This window comes from Heterocephalus glaber, unplaced genomic scaffold (genome assembly GCF_053883595.1).
Source record: "Heterocephalus glaber isolate CG9 unplaced genomic scaffold, H.glaber_assembly_v1.0 deba00000738, whole genome shotgun sequence".
Classification (NCBI taxonomy): Eukaryota; Metazoa; Chordata; class Mammalia; order Rodentia; family Bathyergidae; genus Heterocephalus; species Heterocephalus glaber.
This window is the reverse complement of record NW_028258161.1, coordinates 16439241-16460020: the sequence shown is the minus strand read 5'-3', so window position 1 is coordinate 16460020 and position 20780 is coordinate 16439241. Positions and strand designations below refer to the sequence as shown.

The following is a 20780-nucleotide window of genomic DNA, read 5'->3' as shown; positions in this document are numbered from 1 at the left end:
AACACATGGTTTCAGTGCCAGCTTTCATGTTTTCAGGGTTCTCCTTGTTACCTATCAATACTTTTAATTACCAACCAATTTCCATTGTGTGAGTATGCCACATTTTATCTATTCACTAATTGATGGGCATTTGGGGTGATTTCATTTTTTAGTTATAATTATGCTAGGAAAAGTTCAAGTACCAGTCTTTATGTGGCCATATGATTTCCTCTTGGATAAAAATGTAAGGACTGAGTTTCTGGGTCTTATAGTGTCTTACTCTGCTGTACCAAAATACCAAACTGGGAAGCTTAAATGCCAGATCTATTTGTCATAGTTCTGGAGGCTGGTAGTCCAAGATGAAGGGTATGACACAAAGTAGCTTTCATTGTGAAGCCTTCTATTTTGGCTTATCATTGGCCTTTCTCATTTGTGCCCACGTGGCAACGGGAGAGCTAGAGTTCTCTGGTGTCTCTTAACAGGACACTGATCCACCTGGATAAAGGCTACCCTCAGGATTCCATTTACTTTTAGCTACCTCCTTGAGGCCCTATCTGCAGATCAGTGGCATACCAGAAGTCCTTTCCTCCTTTAAAAAAAAAAAAACTTCAAAAGAAAAAGAAATGTACCTTTCATGCATCTACCTCATCCACACTTGTTTTTGATGATGAGTATCTTTTTGGATCAGGTCACTAGTTTAAGAATTTATGGCTCAATGTTCATTTGTTCCTGATCTTCCTGCCTTTATTTTTGTTAGCTCTGATTTTGTTCCTTCTACTGTCCTTATGCTTGTTGTTCTTTAATGCACAATTTTTGCAGTAACTTCTATGGCTTTTCTTGTTCAGGCACAGCTCTTTAAACAACGTGAATGTTCTCTCTAGATGATTTTAGTTGAATTTTATAAGCAACACCATCATATTTAACAGTCCATGTATGTCAAGGGCTTTGTAATTATTGTTATGAGTATGCTTCAACACTTCTTTCGTGATCTCTGCAAGTTAAGTTTTTCAGGTACTTTACTGCTTAGAATGTTCTGCTGATTCAAGCCAGTGTCAGTGTACCTTTCTTAAATCAAACTGTCTCACAATCAGAGGGATGAGTTCATAAGTCATTCTTCTTATCCTCTTTTTTGGGGGGGAGGGGGACCTGGGATTGAACTCGGGTCCTTGTGCTTGTGAGGCAGGCGGTGGAGCCACTCAGCTAAATCCCTGGCCTTTCTTATCCTCTTTGAAAAAGCTGTGTTCTATGATGTTTTGCCTCTACATAATTTAATAATTACCAGTATTATACTTAGCATCATAGACCTTTTATGACTTTATTCTTAGATCAGTAGTACATACTATGACTTAGAAAGTAAAAGATTGCATAGAATGACACAAATTATTTTCTTTAGCATTTTTAATGTATTTCCTTCTTTTATGTTCATTTACATATTCACAAAATTCGAAGTGATGTTGAGAATGTTTAAAAAGTAACATCACAGGGGCTCCAGTCAGTGAGAACAAGAGTAACTGCAGTGTTGGAGTAATGCCCTGAAGTTCAGATAAGTAAGAGTCTTAAAGATGGACTGTGGAGGTTGGACCACAGTCTTTTAGGTAGGGCACAGGGCAGTAAGGGGACAGGAAGGACACTTAGGGTCTCAAGCTAAGGAGGAAAGCATTTCTGTAGTGCAGTAGCTGTAAAACTAGATAGGTGCATACAGTATAAAAAGCAGCTTGTATCACTTTTATACATACGTATATATGTTATATTTTTCACTTCAAACATTTTATTGGGAAATTTCTGTGTTACTCTTCAAAAACATCAGTGGTTGCATACTTCCCATCACCATCCAATCTTTGAATTAAGAACATTTACTCTTTTATCATACATTTAGGTTATTTTTGTACTTGTAAGTTTTATAAATAATGTGATGAACAAACAACTTTTACAAGTCTATTTTGCATCCCACTGTTGGGTTGGACTGTGGAAGTTAAAATGCTTAATACACATCGCCAACTGCTTTCTTGTATAATTTTACCAATTTTTACAGACATCAACAGTGTATAATGGTGGAAATTGAGTTATTTGTGACATCTATCCTTTTTTTTTTTGAGGCAGGGTCTCTCCCTTTGTAGTTCAGGCTGGCCCTGAACTCACAGCAATCCTCTTGCCTCGGCCTCCCGAGTGCTGGGATTACAGACATGCCCCACCACACCTGGCCCGGACATCTATCCTTTTTCATTGAGACTTGGGATGTTTTTATTATCAGCATGTGTAAGTCTCAAAGATTTCAGCCCTTTTATATTGTGATATTTTTCACAATGCTATATGCCTATTTTCATAGTTTTAAATGGTATATGGGCAAAACAGAAGAGTTCATAATGACACAGTAAACCTCCAAGTATGGAAAGATACGTACAAGTAAGCAGATGTAAGAAATGTTCTGATAAAAGGGTTACAGGTGAAATGTGACACTGGCATAGTCACAGATCTGGACAGAGAAAAGACAGTACAAAAACATTTTCTAAAAACGTGACTTTGGTTTACAGTGGAAGAACAAAAACAACATAATCTATGGTTTAAAATAAAGTCCTGTCTTGGACAGTTGGATGATGCCGAACATAGTAGCTAGACGTATCAGTCACCTTAAATCCTTCAGGAATGAATGTTAACATCAATTATGAACCCTAACAGAACAGTGGCCTTTCACAGTTAGGTTTGGCCTGTGTACTGGCACACCTTTTTTCTGGGCCTGTCTCACATTAAAGCGGGAGCTGGATGACAGTCTTTCAGGTCCACTAAAATGCAGTGCTTAACTTCATCCTTCATCACCGGGCAGGTCATTATACTTTAACAGATTCAACAGCAGACAAGTTGACATATATAGTAGTTTTCTTGGCATTCAATTTTCTTCCTGGGTTAAGTCTTGTTAAAAGTGGGAAAATACTTGTTCGCACCCTGATTCCATGCCTTCCATTTATGAGAATTTCACTAGCCAAGTAAGGATTCCTCATTTTTCAAAATTTAAGTGGACTGGGTTTGTATTCAGGAAAATCAATTTTGTTGACTTAGTTTGTGACGCTTCATGTGGCTTATTCAGTATTTTGGTTAAAATTGATTTATCCTGTCAGGCTGTGTACAAAGTATCAATAAAATATCCACAAAGCCAACCCACCCAGCACCTGCTATTTGCAGAACACACAGGGTTTCGAAACTTGGTTTTTGAGCAGAATGAAAATTATGTAGTTCTCCAGAAATATTCTGGAATGACATACAAAAACTGTATTTCAGGTTTTCATTGAGCTATATTCTCAACTGATAGTGTGGCATTATAAAAATGCCAGAAGGCTGGAGGTTAGATTGTTCAGACTATCCGAAGAATTACAGGCCTTTTAATTTCTTTCAAGAGTAGCCTCCCTGCTTGGTGTGGTGGTGCATGGCTGTAATAAGAGCACTCATGAGGCTGAGGCAGGAAGATCGCCAAGATTTTGAGGCCAGTCTGAGCTACATAATGAGTTCAAGGCCAGCCTGAACCACACAGTGAGACCCTGTCTCAAAAAACAAAACAAGGGTGACCTCCTCATTCTTTGTAATTCCAAGAATCAAGAAATGTAGATAAACACTACAAATTAAAATGACTTCCTTTGCCTTGTTTTCAATAAAACCTGTTTTGTTTGTCCCACAGAGGAGGATGACCTTTTTGATGACCCTCTGCCAGTACCTTTGAGGCACAGGCTGCCATACCAGGTGACTCTTCATCCTGAGGTTATCTTGCTGACTGCAGTTCCACAAAACCAGTCCGAAAAACTGAGACAAAGCACAGGATGCTGTGAAGTCAAGAGTGGGGAAAGCTCTCTTTTGGCCAACTTCATAGACTGTGACGAATCCAACAGTGGAAGTGAAGAAGAATTGGAACTCCCAGCATCACTGCAAGGTCTGGATCCTGGAACACCTCCCCAGCAGGGTGATGCAGATGTACCCCAGTGGGAAGTATTCTTTAAAGGAAATCATGTTACAGAGGAAGGTCTAGAAAACTTTCCTTCTTCAACACAGACTGGGGGATCTCAGTCACCCCAGCTTTTCAGTGACTCGGATGGCGAATCAACCCACATCTCCTCCCAGAATTCTTCGCAGTCAACACACATAACAGAACAAGGAAGTCAAGGCTGGGACAGCCAGTCTGATACTGTTCTGTTATCTTCACAGGACAGAAATGGGGACAGTGCCTTTTTGAACAAAGGTGCCCATAGACCAAAGGTCAAGGACAGTATCCCTGCTTCTCAGATGGAACAAAATGCACTTTGCGCAAAGGACGCTGCCAGTGATGTGAAAGGCAGAGCCCAAGACTTAACTATAGTTCCTAGTACGGAGGAACACAGACCTGAGGAAAAAAGGTTGTCAAATCATAGCACATACCCAGACTCACACAGCTCCTCTGATTTTGAGATTCCCTCGACTCCAGAAGCTGAGCTACCTAAACAAGAGCATTTACAGTGTTTATATCAGAAACTGGCAACAGGTCAGAGTATAGTAGCTGAAAAAAGAAAATGCTCATTCTTGGATATTTAAGAATTAAAACACCCTGTCCTAGAGCAATCATTAAAAAGCTTTTACAAGCAATTGAGTCTACTATTGCAGTAGATTAGTTACAGTGGAATAAAAAATGTTGAGAGTAGCCAGGCACAGTGGCACATGCCTGATACCGGCACTAAGGCAAGAGGATCAGAAGTCCCAGTCCTGCCTGGGCAAGTTGGTGAGACTCTGTCTCAAAAAGGGGTGGTGGTGGAATATAGCTTAGTGCAAAGGTCATGGCTTCAATCCTCAGGACTAAAACCAAAAACTAAAGGCAGGCAATTGAGGTAAATGGGGGTTAAAAAACAGCACATGGGAGGCAGAACTAAATCTAAACATCTTAATAATTATATTAAATGTAAATGGTCTAAGGACACGTCGAGAAAGACTACTCAGGTAAAAAAAAACTATGGTGTCCACAAGAAATTCAACTCAAATGCTATCTATAGATAAAAGGAAGGGGAAAAAAGATCCAACAGGTAAGCAGTAACTAAAAGCAGGAGTGGCTATATTAGTATTAGACCGTTTCCTAATGATAAAAGGTCCAGTTAACTGAGAAGACATAATCCTACATGTCTGTACACTTAATAGCTTCAAAATACACAAGCAAAGACAACTGAGACAAACTAATGCACAATTTTAGAGGTTAACATCCCTCTCAGTGAACTACATTTTATATATACATCCGTACATATATATATAGATAGGTGTATATATCTGTATGTACACACACACAGAAAATCACTAAGTGTGTAGAGGAACTGAACATCACCACTTAACTGGATCTGACATAAGACCCTCCACCTAAACAGCAGAACGCATCTCAAGTGTGCAGGAACTTTAACCAAAGACAGACTATCTTGGGTCAGACAAACATTTAAATTGGAATAAATTTGGACCTACTGCAATAAACTGATGGTCACAGGGAAAAAATAGCACCGTATCCCAAAAGCTGTTGTATCACTTAAAAACCATATTATCAATTCAGTGGTAAAAGTATAACCACAAAAATTAGGATGTAAAAAAAAAATGCTTAAGAATTAAATGGCTAAAATATGCTATGTTCTGTGAGTCAACACCTTCAAAGTCCAGAAATGATTATGAGGATTTAATAAATTTTTTGTTGCTGTTGTTAACGGGGATCAAATTCAGGACCTTATGCTTGTGAGGCGGCAGGCGGTGGCACCACTGAGCTAAATTCCCAGCCCGAGGATTTACTAAACTTTTGTAAATATATATTCATAAATACTTCTGGATATGCTGATGTTTCACAAATTAAAACAAAAGCAAAGGTATCACTTAAGCTTCTGCTCAGTCTCACAAGTTGGAATCACACAATTTGCAGATCAAGATAATGCTATGCACCATCCCCATGATGCACAGTAATTAGGCCCAAAAATCCTAGATCTGTTAAGACTAGGGTAACAAGTCAGTCCATTGTTACTATATGCATTTGTGCCCATTCACTAATACTGAAGACTTAGTTTTATTGTTTAAACTGAGACGGTCTTGCTATGTAGTACACGCTGGACCTTAATTCTTGGCGACCCTGCCTCAGCCTCCCACCAAGTACTGAGATTACAGCTGCCGCAACCATGCCCAGCAAGACTTAGTTTTAACAGTGTGCCTTACAACCCAAGGTAGGTGTTCTAAAAATGTTTGTAAACATTCTTCTGGTGAATGTACTCCCAGCATTTTATAATTATACCATTATTTTCATTATGTATATATGGATCTGACACAATTCTGGGTGAATGAATTCAAGGGCAAAGAACAGAACATAAGAATATAATCAATATTCTCGTACTGCTTATCAGATTTTAAAGAGGAAGTTTGCAGCAGAGTAATGATAACTGACATGGTGCTTTCTCTGTGATAAAGTGTTCTACACACTGTATATGACTTCAACCCTCATAAACCCCCTCTGAGGTAGACAGGTGACTAAGGCACACAGGTCAGTTCACATAACTAGCAAGGGGCAAGTCCAGGATTCAGACACAAGCAATTTGGCTTTCAAGTCTGCTCTTCAGCATAATGCTAGGATGCCATTCGAAAACAGCATAAACAGCATGAGCAGTATTAATTGTAATGGTGGTCACATTTTATTTCAAGAAATCAGCCAAAGTGAAGAAACAAGTGTTTCAAAACCCCAAGATATATAAGAATCCCAGTGGCTAGCCATGTTTGCCTAGAGAAGAATATCAAAATGTAAATGTTTGTTTAAATATAAACTGACTAGTTTATAGTCTCCCTGAAATTGAAGATGAAATACTTTTAAAAACAGGTACAGTTTGAGGCCTAGCACTGCTGGATAATCTTGGGCATGTTAATGTTCTCCAACCAGCCTAAGCCTGTTATATAGGGACAACAGCACCAACCTTAGAGATTCATGAGAAGCACACGTGTGTAGATTAAGGGCCTGAGCCAACTTGCTCAATGAATATGACCTTGCAATTCTTAAAATTCCTTCACATTTCCAGGCAGAATCTACCACAGTACATTTTAGTACCTGGTGACTAATAATGTTCAAAAAATTTCAGTGTAGGATCTCTCCTGTTGAATTGTACTTTTAATATTCAAATGAATGGATCCTAAAAAAGACAGTACATTTAAAAGAGTTAGGTAAAAACCACTGACTAATCTTGTCAGTACTCAGGAATACAGTAATATCTTCAGTCTTTTGGAAATCTTGGCAAAATATTCAAAAGCAAACAAAGCTAAGTCATAGCAAATGGAATATCATTAAATGTCAAATTAAATTTATTTTGCTTGAGAAGAAACTGTTGAGCTACAAGAGCAGTTTAAATCCTGCATATGTGGCCAGGCATGTGGCACACGTGTGTGTGAGATCCGCACACTCAGCAGCCTGAGGCACGAGGATCACTGAGTTCGAGAACAGCCTGGGCTACCCAGTGAGACTGTCTCAAAAATAAAAGTAAAGTTTGTATATAGAAGGAAAATCCCAAGAGTTCTAATTCTGTATCACAACCCTACACAGATCCTGGAAATGATAGAATTACAACTTGTACAGTAGATTTGCATTTTAAATTTGCTGTTACTGTTACCTTTGAAAACTTCTATAGACAGCATTGTTTTTTTGTTGTTGTTGTTTGTTTTGGTACCGGGATCGAACTCTGGTCCTTGTGCTTGCAAGGCAGGCAGCAGAACCACTGAGCTAAATCCCCAGCCCAACCTTTGAAAACATTTATACTGCAAACAAATTTTGATATTGTTAGCAAGCACAAGTAAAAAAACAGTGTTGACTTCCTAATACTTAAAAGTCCCAAATGGTTTCTTTTAGTTTCTAATGTTACACAGGTATATACTTAACATTTTAAAGGCCCATGGGATTTCTCTCAGGGCAAAGCAGAACCACAGGTTTACTGAAAACAGTCTTTTCCCCTCCGTTCAGCCTCCAGTTTTACATTTTTAAAAACCCAGATGGTAGACAAGATCAAATAACTAGATATTAAAACAGTGACTTAAAAAAATTACATCATAAACCTGTAAGAATGGTAGCTCGAGTAAACTTGGCCACTTGGGACAACCTGTAACCCTATAATGTGTTCTCACTGCCAACACTGGGACTCATTTTTCATAAAACACAAGAAATGCCATTAAAAAATATATTTTTTCCTCGGTGCATCCTGAAATTTTTGGTTAGCAGACACAAGGCCCAAAACATGCAAATAATTTATCCTATATTTAAAAAGAGCAAAGTGATAGCAATATAATGAATAAAGTATAGTTTCCCTGAAAAACAGGTCACGAATTAATATATCTGAAGTGCTGCATTCTTGAATTCAGTTCAGTTTTACCCAAGCTTACTGTAGGCCACTAAAACCTAGAGCAGAAAGTGTAGGAAGAACTTATTTTTTCTGGTACCGGGGACTGAACTCAGGACCTTGCGCTTGCAAGGCAGGGGTGGCACCACTGAGCTAAATCCCCGGCTCAAGAACTTAATTAGGGAAACCGAAGGCTAATTTGCTGCATTTATCTTCATGTTAGATGCCATGAGAAATGCCAGCATCAGAGACAGAAAGTTTTCCTGACTGAGCTTTTACTACAAAGGTGTAAAAAATTTACATTTTAGTCTTTATACAGTAGGTCAACTAATAAAAGTTCTCTATTCACGCATATACTTGGGCCAAGGTTAGATTTATCCCACCTAGAAATTCATGTATAAAACAAGTTACCAGCTCAAATATAGATTACTTTTTAAGATGAAACTGAAGGAAATATAAAAACGGTTTGGTGAAAACATTAAAGCTGCTGGACATTAGAGGATGCATGTCAGTGGACACGACATCGTTACTCAGACAGCTGCTCCCTAGGGAGCTGGGGTCAGCTGAGATCAGAGGTGCTCGACACGGGTCTCCTACTCCACACAAGTGGTCCCTCACAGCCCTTCACTTCCTCAGCAGGGGCTCCGGAGAGCCTTCCCAACCCCACTGTCCTGTCCTTTCAGAGAAGCATATGGCCAGCCCTTCCAGACATCTCAGGGCCTTTTGGAGAGTCTTTTTCTGTAGGATAAAGATCTTGAATTACAGGTTTAGACATACAATCTTCATAACGGTTTAGATCTTTCAAAATAAGAAATCAAACTGAAACATTTTATACTTTAAATTTCTATATCATTAAGATGACAATGTTTAAATGACAAAGTAGAAAATAAGAGTAAAAATTCACTATCACTTATTTGTCTTAAAAGAACAAGTGAGTATTTAATAGGCATGACAATAATAAACCCAGAACTTGTATATTTGCTCAAACTAAATTAACTGTGTCTTTGCAATCAAAGTATATGGCAAGATGAATGTTTCAGCTCAGCAATTATTACCTTTTTAGTCTAACAGTTTTCAAACACAGAAGGGGGCACGTCTCTGCTCACATAGACTCCTTCAGTATGCGCATGCTGATCTGCAAACACTGTCTCCCACATCTGGATTCTAATCACCAAGTCAGTCCATTTCAAATTAGCCTATGTGACCATGTCTTCTTTTCATGTATTTTGCAGATGATGTCTTGAAAGAGGAACTGTAAATTAATGTAGTGTAATCTTGATAATATGAAGAGTCCCAAATACTTTTAAAAAGTGTTAATATTAGGAAAAACCAAACTACAGCAATCATCAGCTGTACTTCCCTAACAGTCAGTTGAGGTAACCTCTACATGTCACAGCTCCACACCTGCACACAGTTCTGACCCTTTTTCTGGCAGGGCTATGGTCAACAGACTCTGAAGATGTATCTCCAGAACCTGAATAGAAGAGAAAGAAAGGAGAGAGAGAGAAAAGACAACTTAGAATGAATTCTAAATTTCCTGTTGTTTTAAAGGTAGCTAGCAAGGATGCTTAAGACCATTTGGGGTGAGTTAACTCCCAAAGAAATGCTAGGCTTTCCCTCTGTACACACGAATGTGACTACAAAGAGACAATTAACTGCAGTCTGTCTTGAAAGGACAGTGTGTGCCAGTAAGACAGGTGGCTTATGTTAGCCCGTGTATGTGAGAACGAACTCCCAAAGTGATGACACATGCTTCCTGGGAAGGTCTAATACAGAGTCATTCTTTTCACACACTAAGAACATAGTGAGGCCAAGCAATAACAACATGGACAGGACTTGACATCATTCTCAGAAAAGCAAAATGTTCATACTGTACAATAACACAACTAGAGTTAAACTTTCTTTTTTTTATTGTTGGTACCGGGGATCGAACTCAGGTCCTTGGGCTTGCGAGGCAGGTGGCAGAACCACTGAGCTAAATGCCCGGCCCTAAACTTTCTTTTTAAAAGGCAACTTCAAGAAGTAATGGATTAAGTTTGTGATTTAAATCATATTTTCAATTTTCTGAACATACATCTCTAAAATATTATTTGTGTGTGTGTGTGTGTGTGTGTGTGTGTGTGTGTGTGTGTGGTGCTAGGTATAGAACCTAGGGCCTCACACGCTAGGTGAGCATTCTACCACAATTCTTCTTTAATACAAGTAGTATAATATTGAGAAAAGATGTTAGAAGAAATCAGCTTCCAAAATGGAAATCCTGAAAGACAGTCAGGTGGCAAAATGACTTAGAAGAAAGAGCGTTCCCTGACCAAGTCAGGCTATCAAATGACCTTGGGACATTAAGAAAGATCACGAACTTTTACAGCTTCAATTTCTCACCAGTCTGGTTTAGATGGTCATGATCTTTTTCTACTCTGATGTGATTCTTCATATTGAAACGAACACCAACAAAACTATTTTTGAAAAACTGTACCTTTCATTTGGTAATCAAAAGTTAGTTCTTCTCCAGCATATATGGTTCTTGTAGAAAACAATGCTATTCGGGGAAGACGAGTATCGAGGTTATCGATGAAAACATTGAACACCTGAAGATTTGGGTCACACTGAAAAGAAACATTGAGCCCACTTAAGTAAAAGTGACATGAATGAGCTCTTTTATGCGGCATATAAAATCTTAATTTCCCAGAGCATTCATTTAACTTTTAGAGGAAATTAAGTTGCTTATTATGACATGCACATTTAAAAACATCATTTTCATTTTAAAAAACATTAGACATATAAAAGTATAGAAAACAATATGATAAACCTGTGAGTATCCACCCTGCAACTTTAACAATTATTAACATACTCGCCAATTTTGTTCATCTAGTATCAACTTACTTTCCTGGAGAATTTTAATACAAATCTTTTTTTTTGGTACTGGGGATTGAACTCGGGTGCTTGCCCTTGTGCAGCAGGTGGCGAAACCACTGAGCTAAATCCCTGGCCCTTTAATACAAATCTTGTAACTATCATGTAATTATTTCAGTAAGGCATATACTTCAAAGAACTAGAATAGCTATGTTAAAAATCAAACCAGCACCATGAAACTCAAATTTTATACTGCATGGAGTTTCACTGCTTAAACTTTGTAGAATTGTTCAATATTTTGAGAACTCTACACTAAATTAGAGAATATGCAAGAAGAGAGATCTAGTAATCATACTAAGAAATCAAAATATGTTTTTGTTCTTGAAAAAAATCTATGTATTTTGGGAGTATAGTTGTGCCTCTGTATCTACAGGTTATACATCCATGGACTCAGATTCAACCAATCTCAGACTGAAAATATCTGGAGGGAAAAAAGTACTTCTGTACTGAGCATGTACAGACTCCTTCTCTTGTTATTCCCTAATCAACATAACAACTATTTCCATTGCATTAGATATAAGTAATGCAGAGATGTAAAGAAAGAACATGTAGATTACATGTAAATACTATGCCATTTTATAGAGGCACTTGAGTATCCAAGGATTTGGGTACCTGCAGGAGTCCTGAACCATTTCCTGGGATACTGCTGAGGAATGACTATCACAGGTACAGAAGGATGACTCTATTGCAAATTTATGATTAAGAATTCTTTTAAGCAAAAATTTAAGAAAATCAGAAAAATAACAAGGGAGTCATAATCTCTTTCACTGCTAATCACAGACCAGTTTTTTGGTATGCAATCCATCAGAAGTTTAACATGGTTACACCCTTATGAAGTCAGGGATAGAAAATCTCTGAGAAACATTTTCCTTGTTACCTGTAACACACCTGTAAGATGGAGACAGTATTACCCTCACTAGCCTCACACACCTGGCACTTAGCAGGCACCCAATAATCATGAACTTTTTTTGCAGTGCTAAGAACTGAACCACCCCCTCACACACGCTAGGCAAGCACTCTACTACTGAGCCCCACCCACGCTCCTTTACTTTCGGAAATAGTTTTTATGGAGTATAAGATTCTGGAGTTAAAACTGTAGTTATATTCTAACTTCCTTCAAACACAAAACTTCAGGAAAATTACTAAGAAAATTAGTTCTAAATACTTCCCATACTCTATAAATCCTTAAATTTTATAAATGTGTTAACATGCTTACATCTAAGACAATATCTTTATTTATATAAGACCTCCAGTGGATATCTGAAACCACAGATAGTACCAAACCCTACATATGCTAGGTTTTTTCTTACACATGTACGCTTATGATAAATTTATAAGTCAGGCATAGTAAGAGATTAACAATAACTAAAAATAAATAGAACAATTATATGTTACACTATAATAATTGTACAATTAAAAAGTAATTATAATAAAAGTTACGTAAATGTTCTCTTTCAAAATACTGTTTCACCTTTTCACTTAAAGGAAGCACTTTATGGTTTCTCTCTGCCATATCTAAATGGTCAGCATCAATATTTTTGTGATCTGGGGTGATCATTAAGTAAAGTAAGGGTTGCCTGAACACAAGTGCTATGACACTGCAACAGCTCATCTGAATGAAGCAGCTATTTAATGACAAGTACGCAAGAAGCATATTCAGTGACTAAGCAGGACAAAAGGGTGATTCATGTCCTGAGCAGGGTGATTAGGCAGTGTAAGATTTTTATCATGTTAATAATAATTCCTTGCAGTTTAAAACTTACAAATTCTTCTTCTGGAATTTTCCACTGCCTATTTTTGGACTACAGTTAATGGTAAATAACAAACTGTGGAAAGGGAAAAATGTGGGTAAGGGGAAACTACTGTACATTCTGAAATTTAGCTATATTAACTTCTATAAGACACTTACGGAGTTGCATGGGATTCTTAAACATTTTACTCCTTAACGCTTCTGCTTATTTTCTCCTGGGACATGAAGACATTTTATCTACCTTAAAAAGTTACTGCCAAGTTTAAATGAAGTAACATATGGAAGGATTCTTGTAAAACACCATATTTGGTAAGCATATAACTGGCTGTCTTCCTAACAGCAATAATATCAGGACTTAACAAATAAGGCCTATATTCTGAAATACTTGGGAAGGGTCTACAGTTCAAAGATAATTACTCTTCAATATGGAAAATCATTAAAAGTTGAATTATTTTGTAATCTATAATTTAAGTGTTCTTCTTACACTATGATTTACAAAATGAGACACATTTCCATATCGAGCTGCATCCACGGTGAATTCATCCGATTCAAAGTCCAGATCGAAGAGATAGGTGATTCCTTTGTTGTCATAAAACTGCCCCCGCCTTTCAGCTTCTTCACTTGTGATTACCTAAAGAAAGATAAAACTATAGTACATTATGTAGCTATTGCAGAACTGAAGAAACATTCATCCATGAATATACAAAGTGTGATCAAAATACACAGCTGAATGTTGAAAGCTGAAAACCCTAGTAAAGACACGTAGCCATCAAACCCTTCAAAATGCAGCCCTGCCTCAGTCCCAGCTACCCATCGCTTTTGGCATTTTTGGAAGTAGTTCTGGAAGCCCTCTTGGCTGTCTTTGTTTTGTTGTTTTTGAGACAGGGTCTCACTGTGTAGTCCAGGCTGGCCCTGACCTCACTATGTAGCTCAGGCTGGTCTTGAACTCATTGCGACCCTCGAGTTCTGGGATTACAGGTGTGTGCCACTCTGCCCAGCGCCATCCAATGGAAAGGCAATCTCATAAAAAATTACCCCCAAGAAAGGGCTACACACAGCTATAGGTCTGTACATAAATGAATGCAAAGGACTACAATTTACAAAACAAGAGAGAAGGTCATATTAAATTTTCTGTCAACTGTGTGGAAGTTTTATTTTGCAGAACAGGTATTTATAAAATTCTAAAGTTCAAAACCATCCCCTAGGAGCTAGGGATGTAATAGTGGCAAAGTGCTTGCCAGGCATGCACAAGGTCTGGGTTCGATACCTAGTATCACTGGCTGGCAAGGTGTGTGGGGCGAACAAGATGCAAACATCACTTACAGTTCTGCTCTTCACACAGCTTTTATCAAGAGATCAGCTCAAGAAACCAAAAATGTCTGAAGGGATTCATCTATCACCGTTTCATTAAGCCAGGAGAAGGAATGTGACTGAGTAAGACCTAGCTTTCTTTCTGAGATGCAGCTTCACTATCCTGTCCAGGTTAGTCGCACTCTTGAAGCTCCCTGCACCTCAGCCTCCCGAGCACTGGGATTACAAGCAGGTCCCTTTATACTCTGCTAAAATCTAGTTCCTGAGTGGCAATTTACAGTAACTTGCCACCGTCTAAAAATACAAGGATCAAAATAGGGATCTCAATTTCAGAATTCTAGATGAATACAAGCAAAGCAATTTCAAATAACTTAAACCAGTCGGGCCTGACAGCTGCAGATGCACAGCCACACTCCTCTCTCCAGTAACAGCCCAGTCCGAGGCAGTGTGGTACAGTGGAGTGCTTATTCTGGAATCTGGAATCCTGGCTCTTCTTACTACTGCTAAGTGCCTGTGTGACTCTGAGTAAGTTCCTCAATTTTTCTGCTCTTCAGTTTCTTCATCTACAATACCTGAGATAACACTACTACTGCAGAGTTATTGAGAGAATTAGTGAGTTGACACGACAAAGTGCTTACAATAGTATCTGGCATATGGTAAATACTGTTATGTTTATACATGATATGTATAAAAATAAATGGTTGCTCAGTATTTGGTAACTTAGTGGCTAAATTACGAGTTTGATTTTATTATGACTACAACAAATGCTTCTGTATATATTTTACAATACATAAAGCACTCATCTATAATATTTTACATGTTGACAGAAAAGAGACTTTTGCTAAATTTACCCATATTTGTACAAACAAAGGGACAGCGATTTAGCCCAGTGGTTCCGCTGCCTGCCTCGCAAGTGCAAGGTCCTGAGTTTGATCCTCGATACAAACAGAAACATAAACAAAAAAAACAAGAACATATTTGTACAAACAAGTAAGGTGCAACCTCCAAGTTTTGAAGTCTGCATGTGTTTTGATCTGATTTTCTTTTAGGACTTCTTTATAAAAATGATTTATATTTTGAAACTGATAAATGCTTGTTCAGTAACTGTGAGTGGGTATTTGTTGAAAAATGGCTATCAATTTTGTCAACATACATATTTTTTGTTTATACAGTGTTTACATTTCTAACTATGCCAGTGAAACCTACTCCTAAACCTGAAAATAAATTTTTACAATCTGAATATAACAATGTACCAGTATTTATGTTACTGAGGTAAAAGGTAACTTTTCAAAAATATAAACCTTACCTGCACATTATTTGCTACGTGATAAACCAAACGTACCTCTCCAACGTATTCCATGACAAAACTCATTCTTTTAATCTTCACAAGGGTCTTTACACCCCAGCCACAGCCATTGCTAGTTCGAAAGATGCAAAGTGAATACTTTGTGCCTTTCTGTACAATCCTATTGGGACAGTCAGGTCCACATTGGCACCTTGAATTGCATTCGTAGATGGGAGTACCGGGTGGGATTTTAATTTGTTGGTTCTTATTATAAGCAAAGACAACTCCAGCTTCAGCAGGACAACATTTTTCAAAGAAGCAATCTGTGCACGAACAACCAAAGGTCACTTCATTGAATAAGCTGATTCCAGGAGCTGGTTTGTATTCATTAATGTAGTAGAAGTTTATAGGTGGGCCCTCTAAATCAACAGTATTTTCAACAAATATCATTCCTTTATGGTTCTTTCTTCTGTTGAGTTCATCTTGCCACTTCTGCAGAGCTATCCTTTGTTTAGCTTTCTTTACAATGTACTGAGCAATGGCAGGTCTCAAAGCTTTGTCATTGTCTTTTGGAATTATTGCTTTGCTTTGCTTTACCTGAGATAAATAATTATGCTTGTCATTAAAGAATTGCTGAAGCAGTAATGGACACTTGAGATTTTGCAAAGGTTCCCAAGTATTTGTAGAATCTGGCCATCCTTTCCATTTTACAAGGTAATATTCCATATCCTTAAAATACAAAAGAAAATGCAAATCAGATTATAACAATTCCAATTAAATGTTAACAATAAGCTACCCATTATCATTTTTCTTAATAATAGTTCAGAATATGCAGAGTGACAAGTTTCTAACAGATAAGATACAAGTCATACAAATGTCCTACAAGTATTTATCTGTGACCCAAGTTGGTGTTTTACTTGGCCAGCATTCTAAAGCCTACACTTTAGTACTGTCCACAGGACATGAGGGAACTTACATTTTTTAATGTCACAGGCACATATCCCCTTGGTATTCTGAAGACGCACTGTCCAATATAGTCACTGCTAGCCACATAAGAAACTGAAATGTAGCTAGTCAGAAGAAAGATGTGCTTTAAGTATAATGCAGACTAGAGAATCAGTACCAAAAAAAGTACAGTATCTCTAAAATTTTAATCTTTTTGAGGGTGGTACTGGGGATTGAACTCAGAAAACTGTCACATGCAAGTTAAACACTATTCTGAGCTACATCCTCAGCTCAGTATCTCTAAAAAAAAATACCAATTAAATGTTGACATACTTTGCATAGATTAGATTAAGCAGTTTCACCTGTTTCATTTTACTTTACTACGGTTGCATTATATTTCTATGGACAGCACTGTTACGGAGAAGGCTGACCTCATTTACACTCACTCATGACTGGGGTAGGTAGCAGGCACTCATGTCAAACAGCCATTATCTTATCACTCAAGACTGCTGCTGGCCATCAGCAGCCTGGAATCCTGTCTTTTTACCCTAGTGACCTGACTATCTTCTTTCCTTAAAGTCAGGCAATGCCTTATTCACTAAGGTTCTCTTAAACAGGCAGTTAGAGCTGGACATGGTGGTGCATGCCCTTAATTCCAGCACTCTGGAGGCTGAGACAGGAGGACTGCAAGTTCAAGCCCGGCTTGGGCAATTTAGTGACTCAGTGAGACCTTGTCTAGAAAACAATGGGCTGGGTATGTAGCTCAGTGAAAAGGCCCTGGGTTCAATCCTCAGCACTGAAAAACAAAACCCAAAACACCAGCAATTAGGTATAATAAATTCTTACATTCACTTTCTTCATCCCCTAGAATATTTAACATATAGCCACATGCCCTAGGGCAAAATAAGCTCATAAAATGCTTCTGAAATACAAAGTGATTAAACTCTACTTGACAGATTTTAATTTTCATTTTAACTCATGAACACTGAAAAAATTGGGGATAAATTTGCTTTTCTCTGAAAATTTTACTGAAGACTTCAAAGTAAGGATGCATAGGACAATTGCTTTAATATCCATTTTTTCCTGGTGATGAGATTGAACTCAAGGCCTCAAGCACGCTAGCCAGGAGCTCAGGGACTGAGCTCTATCTCCAGTCTTTGTTTGTTTATAGATGACAAGTGACCTGAAAGGTACAGCCACGTAGCTTTTAGCACACTGCGGGGGCACAAATCGGGCCAGCAGTCACAGTGACACATCATGATGAGCTTATTTTATCCCGTCTGTACCTCCGTATGCACGTGTTTTCCTTTCTTTTGTTTCTTAGTACTGGGCATCCAATCCAGGGCCTCATGAATGCAAGGCAAGTGCTTTACCACTGAGCTACATGCCCAGCTCAAGTTCGTATCTGCATTTTAATGTTTTATTATATTCTACTCAACAAGCAGTACTTTTTACGAATTAAAAGAACTCTGCTTCGTTTTTGAAAACTGGTCAAAATATTTGTTTTTTGTATTACAAATATTTAAAATTGCTGGATGTGGTGGCACACACCCCTGTAATACCACCTACTTGGGAGGCTGAGGCAGGAGGACTGCAAATGTGAGGCCAGCCTGGGCCAAGTTAATGAGCTCCTTTCTCAAAAAAAAAAAAAAATCGACAAGAAATAAGGGAGGTGTAGATTAGTGCTGTTGCTAGGATGCATCAGGCCTTGGGTTCAATCCCTAGTACTGTCAAAACAAACAATTATGGTCTGAGAACATGCACAAAGACTGCCATTTCCATGAAATGCACACTGTTGCCCCCACGCACCGCCCCAAGCCTAGATGTACACTGAAATATGTGTCAATTGAGCCTGAAGTCGAAAGAGTTCTCTTTCCTGTCAGCGGACAGTTGGCGACTGTTGTTAGCAGGTACCTCTCTGCACTAAAGCAGGTATGAGACCCACCTGGCAGTATCTAGTGTACCTAGTTCCCTCAATTCGGATTTCTGATGCCAGAATAAAGCAATGTAACCTGTCATTTTTTCTCCCCTGCTACAGTGAGTGTTTCCTGCCACAGCCCTGAATTATGCCAAATGTTGCTAGAGAACAAAGAAACAGAAACACCAGCTTTATGTTAGATGATTATCACCAGCACAACTAAAAACGGAAGTATGTCACCGAATTCAATTCAGAACAACTTGTGTTGTTTAATCTTGGATCATTCAATTGTATTTTAAGTGGCTAGGTATTATATGTTAATCACATTGGTACCTACTTAATTTATGGATGGTAACTAGTTAGAAAACATGAATGCCTTTGGCAAAATGTATACAAATATCAGCAATATTTTATTTCTGGTTTGTAGACTTGCATTTTATAACCATATTTTATTTAAAATTCAAAAATATTTTTCTATTTTGAAAAGCACGTTTATACACACATACAAAATCACTGACTCATGAAATAAATTTAATTTAAAAACCTAAAATTTCAGCCTGGTGTGGTGGCGAATGCCTGTAATCCCAGCACTTGGGAGGCTGAGGTACGAGTATTGCTGCAAATTCAAGGCCAACCTGGACTACATAGGGAGTTCAAGGCCAGCTGGAACTATATAGCAAGACCCTGTCTCAAAACACAAATCAAAAAAACCTAACACCCTGCCCCCCAAAAGAACCCCTAAAATTTCAAATGAAAAAGCTCATAGACTTACATATCACTATCTTTTTCTTCTTCAAAGACATTCTCACCCACTACGTCTGACATCAGTTAAATTCATTAAGATATTTTAGTATCTATAATAAGTACATGAGTGGTCACTGGAAGGCATGATGAGGTGTTCCAGGCCTTTAGGAATAAAACTCTTTGGAAAAGGAGGCAATAATGTGGAACAAATAGGAAGGCAAGGCAATATAATTTTAAATGTTGAAATAAATAAGACAGTACCACTAGAGTATAAAGAAGGAAACAACACAGGTCAGATCATCAGAAAGTGAACAGAGAAAGTAGAGCTGCGAAGGACTGAATTTGTTGGGAAGGGAACATGACAGGGAGGATGAGAAGCACAAGCAAAAACTTGAAGCTAAGATTGCATTAAAGTATCCAGAAACAGCTAAGAGATGGATTTATCTAGTTTTAAAGTTTAGAATGCTAAATCAAGACAAAACGGTAATGTTAAGGCAAGAGCAAATTCCAGACACCTCTGAACACTTGGCTGGGGTATCTGAACCTTACTGTGGGCCACTGACTCTTCCATTTCTTAGAAACCATGTGTTTCTGGGGGAGCTTTATTAAATAAAATACATTTACCTCCACCTTGCTAATCAGGAATGATTTTACTAGTTTCTAAATGCCAAATCAATAAATTCTTTGGTCTAATCTGACCTTTGCCTGACCAGTCCTCAGGGCTCCACTACCATGATTTTCTCTTCCTTCTTGTTCCTTTTCTATTTTTTTGCCGAGTGCTTCCTGTCATTTAAACAATCCAGATACTCAGGACTTTGTCCTCCACCCCTCTTCATACTAAATAAGCACTTACCCCGTTAGAGAATCTGATGGAGCTATGAATCTTACCTTAACAAACATCGCTTATATAACATTTTGAGTTACTGTGGAACATTTACATTTTAGGTTAAGAATCCTGCTCTACATGGCTGGCTCTCTGTGGGCAACCACAATACTCCAGTAGTTTAAACTATTCCTTAGATGCTGATGATTCCCCAAACTATATGCAATCTCAAATGTATACTATCCAGTAGCCTAGATGATGTCCAATAGGTTCCTGAGGCAATCTATCCACTAGTAAATACCACTGTCCTCCCTAAAATGATTTTTTTCTGTATGCGTCATCATGGTAAATCTTACCCATCTATCTACTCACAGAAGCTGAAGACCAAGAAAACAATCTCAATTCTTTCTCCTCAATCTAACGTTCAGAAGGCTTCTTTAGAGATGGGCTTCTTGTCTAAACACTCATCTGCCCTTCTTATAATTAAAAAATCCACAGAACCACTTATCCTTCTGCTTTCTTGCTTGAAAATTATTAATTCCCCCATTGCATATAGAATAAAGCCCAAATTTAGCACTACAACAAAAGAAAGTCATTCTTAAATTGATTGTTTATGCCTCTCTGGCTCAACTTTCCATCACAGCCCCATTCATACACTGCCCTCCTGCCATACTGAACTAGTACTGGAACACGTCACTTTTCTTCATACCCTTTTGCTGCTTTGTTCTCAAAGTTCTCCCTAATTAGAATGTTTTCTATCATTTGCCTCCTAAACA

The 20780-nt window shown here is 38.1% G+C and overlaps 2 protein-coding genes across 9 annotated transcripts in view; one reads left to right on the top strand and one right to left on the bottom strand.

Annotated features, from left to right (window-relative positions):
• Dclre1c (DNA cross-link repair 1C) overlaps positions 1-4581 on the top strand; it is a 36842-nt gene extending 32261 nt beyond the window's left edge. For all 5 annotated transcript variants that reach the window (XM_004861762.3, XM_004861763.3, XM_004861764.4 and 2 more), the window contains one exon: positions 3647-4581. In XM_004861762.3, coding sequence (XP_004861819.1) covers positions 3647-4530 — 884 coding nt within the window. In that variant the 3' untranslated portion in view covers positions 4531-4581. The remainder of the gene's footprint in view (positions 1-3646) is intronic.
• The window catches only part of Suv39h2 (SUV39H2 histone lysine methyltransferase), a 30022-nt gene continuing 10601 nt past the window's right edge, over positions 1360-20780 (bottom strand). For 2 of the 4 annotated variants that reach the window (XM_087207059.1, XM_087207058.1), the window contains 4 exons: positions 15596-16303; positions 13463-13609; positions 10792-10921; positions 7266-9792 (listed from right to left, as the gene is read on the bottom strand). In XM_087207059.1, coding sequence (XP_087063185.1) covers positions 9686-9792; positions 10792-10921; positions 13463-13609; positions 15596-16300 — 1089 coding nt within the window. In that variant the 5' untranslated portion in view covers positions 16301-16303 and the 3' untranslated portion in view covers positions 7266-9685. Of the gene's footprint in view, positions 9793-10791; positions 10922-13462; positions 13610-15595; positions 16304-20780 lie in introns of all 4 variants that reach the window. The other 2 variants (XM_004921160.3, XM_087207060.1) reach the window with 2 other exon arrangements.